General features: G+C 42.9%; 1 protein-coding gene across 1 annotated transcript; it reads right to left on the reverse strand.

Moving 5' to 3' along the window:
• Positions 1–831: 831 nt before the first annotated feature.
• Positions 832–3,683, reverse strand: LOC149919236 (uncharacterized). Its single transcript, XM_090136440.1, has one exon. It carries the CDS (start codon positions 2,924–2,926, stop codon positions 965–967), a length of 1,962 nt encoding a protein of 653 aa, XP_089992566.1. The 5' UTR covers positions 2,927–3,683; the 3' UTR covers positions 832–964.
• Positions 3,684–5,434: the final 1,751 nt, after the last annotated feature.

A 5,434-nucleotide genomic window follows, 5' to 3' on the forward strand; every position in this document is an offset into this window, starting at 1 on the left:
TATCGCCCCACACAACGATATCATCAATGTACTGTAAGTGCTCAGGAGCACTGCCCTGTTCTAATGCAGTTTGGATCAACCCGTGGCAAATGGTTGGGCTGTGTTTCCACCCCTGGGGCAAACGGTTCCAAGTATACTGAACACCCCTCCAGGTGAAAGCAAACTGTGGCCTACATTCTTTGGCCAAAGGAATGGAGAAAAAGGCATTAGCAATGTCAATGGTGGCATACCATTTGGCTGCTTTTGATTCCAGTTCATACTGGAGTTCTAACATGTCCGGCACAGCAGCACTCAGTGGGGGTGTGACCTCATTCAGGCCACGATAGTCCACCGTCAGCCTCCATTCTCCGCTGGCTTTACGCACTGGCCATATGGGACTATTAAAAGGCGAGTGAGTTTTGCTGATCACTCCCTGACTCTCTAGTTGACGAATCAACTTATGAATGGGGAGCAAGGAATCCCTGTTGGTGCGGTACTGCCGTCTGTGCACTGTTTTTGTAGCAATTGGTACCTGTTGCTCTTTTACCTGTAGCAGTCCCACAACAGACGGATCTTCTGACAGGCCAGGCAAAACAGACAGCTGCTTAATGTTGTTTGTGTCTACAGCAGCTATTCCAAAGGCCCATCGATACCCCTTAGGATCCATGAAATGCCCCCTTCTGAGGTAATCAATACCAAGTATACATGGAGCCCCTGGACCAGTCACAATAGGATGCTTTTGCCAGTTCCTACCAGTGAGGCTTATCTCGGCCTCCAACACAGTCAATTCTTGAGAGCCCCCAGTCACTCCAGAAATATGGATTGATTCTGTCCCTTCATAAGTTGAGGGCATCAGAGTGCACTGTGCACCGGTATCCACCAATGCCTTATATTTCAGTGGTTCTGATGTGCCAGGCCATCGGATCCACACAGTCCAATAAACTCTATTATCCCTTTCCCCCCCCTGACTGAGGGCAGGGCCCCTCTATTCATTACCTGTGGTAACCGGAGCAACTGCACTGGCGGTTGATCTGCTTTGTAATTCTCTCACCCGTGCTCGTAGTACATGAGTAGCTTGGTCATGCCACTTCCTCATGTCTTCTCCATGGTCACGTAAGTAACGCCACAAGGCAAGTCGCGATGTAGGATTCCTTCCTGGAGCTGGAGAGCGTTTGCCTCTAACAGCTGAGATTTTTGATTTTGCACCTGAGAAGGAGGGTTCATCGTCTTTAGTTAGTTGGATCCACACTTGTTCCATCATCTCCTTCATCTCCTTCAGTAGACTCTTTTGACTATTCTGATCTTCATCAAGCGTTTCTGATACTTCTACAGGTTTGTCACGATTCATCAGTGAAGACATTTGCTCTCGCATTTCATTCAGTTGCTCCGTCATTTGTGAGATGGCGGCGATGGCGGCGCGAGTTGGGGGTAGCTGTTGTTCATAGCTTTGGAGCATAAGAATCAATTCATAAACTAAGGGGCTTCTCTGTTGGTCCTGGTATCTGTCCGATGCTGCCAATAGTGCAGAGGCGTATCTGGCTGGTGCTGTTGATGTGAGTTGCTGCCACATTTCACGCGTTGTTCTCACTCTCTCAGGGTCATGGCCTTGTGGGTCGTTAAAAACACAGTTCGGGTCATACAACATTTCCACCACGGCTATTTCCCTCAAATACTGGATACCCTGTTCAATTGTATCCCACCTTTTTGTCATAGGCTTCAAGCCGCTTTTGAAGGGGTACCTTTCCTTCACGGCTGTTAATACTCGTTCCCAGAGGGAGGCAGCCCCATCCAGACATCGACTAATTCCTCTGTCAATAGCTGGATCTCTGGCAATGGCTCCTAGTTGGCGGGCTTCATTACCATCTAGAGACAAGCTACTGGCCCCGTCGTCCCAACAGCGAACTAACCAGGAAACGATAGTTTCATTTGGGCGCCGTGTAAATTCCTTTCTTGAGCCTTGGATTTCAGTCATCTTCAGAGGCCGACGAGTAGTAATAGAAACTTCCTCTTCATCACTCTCTTCTGCATGTCTCTTAGTTTTTCCTTTTGCCTTTCTTGATGTTGATGGTTTCGAGGAGGGCCCCTCACCTGGATCTTCCTCCACCTCCTCCTCCTCTTCTTCTTTTTTCCGTTCTAGACGTGAGGACACTCGTTTCCATTTCTTGCCCTCCACAGGGGCAACTGATATTGTTACTGGTGTCTCCTGTAATTGATCAGATTTGACTTCCCCTTTGGCTTGAACCTCAGCTCGGAAACTCTCTCCATCCAAAACAGTATTATATAGGGCACGGTAAGCACAAGCCAAACCCCAAATAAGTTGTACCTCCTTAGATTTACCTAAGCCGCACTGCCCCTGTCTCAGATACTGGCTAAGTTTCTGGGGATGCCACAGATGCTCAAGAGTGAAATCCCATGACATTGTGGGTCCCCATTCTTCTAAGATTTCTCCTAAATCTCTCCATATTCCCTGCCAGTCAGTATTCTCTGGATTTGGAGGAGACTCCTTCTGCTTAATCATAGTCCTTATAGTCCTGTATAGAAATAGATTCAGGAAGACTGATATGAACAGGGCTGCTACGCCCGTTACGTTCACAAGCATTTGAGTTAACTCAGCATTGGAAAAATGTTTGATAAACCAAAAGGAAAACTTGGAAACTGGTTTGAACACCGTGTGGTTTGTAAAATCAGCTATTCCATTTGGGATGTAGTTGCTTGTGAAATTAGCCATTCCATCCGGGATGCAAGAGTCAAAATTCATATTAAACATTGCATATAGGTACCAAGATAGGTACCATACAGGCGTCTCCATCAGTGCCTTTATGTAGTTATATACGTACACCATTCCACAACAAGTAAAGATGACATTGATGATTCGCCAGTAGGTCGCGAGAAACACCATAGCTTTTAATCCCTTACTCAGCGTTTCCACGAAAAAGAGTGGGTTCATCGCTGGTTTCTGCTCAGAAAGGGTTAATGAATTGAAACTAACAAGAGGGGGGGGGGAAGGAAAAAAAAGGCACTACTCAGACTAAGCAGTGCTCAAAGTTTATAGATATCCCAGAATACTGGCAGTACGCCTGGTCTTTCAAGGTCAAGTTTTCCAGCACAAAAACCTGAACTACTGATAATGCTCCCTAACGAAGCTGTTCTCTAAGAGCAGAGAGCGAGATTCGTTCTAAGAGCCAAAAAGCAAAAACCAAAAAGCAAAAGGCAGCTATGCCCGCATTCTCCACCAAAAATCTGTCACGGAATTAACTAGATCAGTTAATGCCCGTGACAGGGGGCAGTAGGCCCCTGCCTTCCCCACCCCCCGCCTGGGCCCACAAAATGGGAAGGTAGGGGGAAAAGGAAAAAAACAGCGGCAACAAATTATGGAGGTAAACTTATTTTACTAACTATGATATCGGAATGCAAAATAATACAATATAATACAATCTAATTGGAATTGAGACTAATAAGTCAAACAAGATATGAGAGAGAGTTCCCGAGACCGAGTCAAACCTGAAAAAGCTTGGAACGGCTAGGAAAGCACCCTCCAGCACCCACTGCCAGGCAGTAAGAGACCGTCCCCCCGGAAGGGTCAGATCCCGTGACTTCCGTAATGTATAGGGATAGGTACGTAGAGTTAGAGCATTAACACTTTAATTCCAGTACATGATGTTTTGATGTGGAATATTGAAAATCAAATAAAAAAAAACCAAAACCATGACACACTCTTAGTCCCCCTCAAAGCCTTCTCTTCTCCAGGATGAACATAATCTGCATCAACACAGCAACAACAGTGTTCACCAGCTGAGAGAGCTGGACAGCTCAGCTCATTCATTCTCTTTTATTTAGGAAGAGGAATGGAGATAGCATTAGTGTAATTTTTTTTTTTTTCATGTTGTTTTATTTCTTCAGCATGCTACAGATATAGCAGATACAGGGAGCAGAGACTAGTCTGGGGACTTTGCTTTCAGAGTACAATCACAAAGCATGGTGGATTGGCTTTGGTTCAAAGTTAGAGACATGCTCTATAGGAGCATATAAAAGTCAGAAGCAACAGTACAGAATTTTCACCAAACTCCAGCATCCATACAATTTCCAGTATTTTATTCCTCTAAATGCCACATAACTGAAAGGACTAGATTTCTAAAGGGAAGGGGTATCAGTCAGTGACATGGTAGGATGAAAACAAAACTCCTAATCCAACAAGTAACAGTTAAATTAACCTTCACTGAAAACTCAAAATACAGGAAACATGAAAGGAATATGAGAAGTACCTCATAAAGCAATATTTATGCAAGAAGATGCTAAAACTCTAAAGCTCTTCAACCAGCTACTGTAGAGATCTGCGAAATGAAAAATGAGGTGAAGAAAGTGAATTAGGAATGATTAGTCACTGTTGCTCAGAAAACAATAAGAAGGCACCCAATGGAACTATCAGACAGAAAAACTGAGGATTTCACTCTCATAGGATGTCATGGAATCGAGCATTAACAAATGCATGCCTGTTCACTGCATTGATGGCTGTTAAAACATGATAATCCCAACACAACATCAGTTTAGCAAGCCTCTAGATTACTGATTAATAGAACACAACTTTACCAAAGTGTATACTTCATTCCTTATACTTCTATTCTGTCTGTAGGTGTAATAATAGAAAGACCTTTATTATGATTAGTATGACATCTCTGAGGACATGGTCTATCTAGAGAGAACAGTGCATCACAAGAGCACACACCCACCCAAAAAAAAAAAAAAAAAAGCAATCTACTATAAAACATTAAGTGTTGTATGGAAACTTACTATGTAACAGCTAATGTTAATATCTCCACAATACTGCATGGATAAAAAAGAAACTTTTATTACTACAAATTCAAACCAAAGTATAGGTGTTAATTCAGATCTAAATGATCTCAAACACATAAAAGTAAATATTGCTTCTCTACTTCAGTAAGCAAATCACCCCCAGCTACTTTCACTCAGCATAGTTTGGATAATCTCAAACAACTCTGCAGCACCTGAATGAACTTTGTCAGCCTCATTGCTCTGTAGCAAGTAATAGATATTTGAATCTGACAATCTCTACTGTTCCCAGTCAGGAATATTCTTTCTTTTGCCCTAAAATAGCTGATTAAAGCAGTATTTCTACCTACTCTTTCTCAGGTGAACTGAGTCAGCAGTCAGAAATACAGGATGGGAAATAGGGTGAAGAAAACAGATCCCAGCCTGGGATTTTGATCTGAAAATTGATAAATATTAATTATTTCCAAGTAATTTAAGAAGCCAAAGAATTTTTTGGATTGTAAAACTGCTGGGACATGTGCAATTATCTATCCATTGACATAACACCTGCTGTTTTTGGGTGGGTTGTTTTTCTGTCTTTGGCCTCTGAACACAATTATCATACTTAAATAGAATTTATGAAATTTTACTAATTTCTATAAAAGCTTGAAATCTGACACTCCCTGGT

The sequence above is a fragment of the Phasianus colchicus genome, chromosome 2 (genome assembly GCF_987193195.1).
Source record: "Phasianus colchicus chromosome 2, bPhaCol1.hap1.1, whole genome shotgun sequence".
Classification (NCBI taxonomy): Eukaryota; Metazoa; Chordata; class Aves; order Galliformes; family Phasianidae; genus Phasianus; species Phasianus colchicus.

Coding starts and splice junctions, on each gene's coding strand:
- LOC149919236 (XM_090136440.1), bottom strand. CDS start 2,926: ATGAACCCACTCTTTTTCGTGGAAACGCTGAGTAAGGGATTAAAAGCT.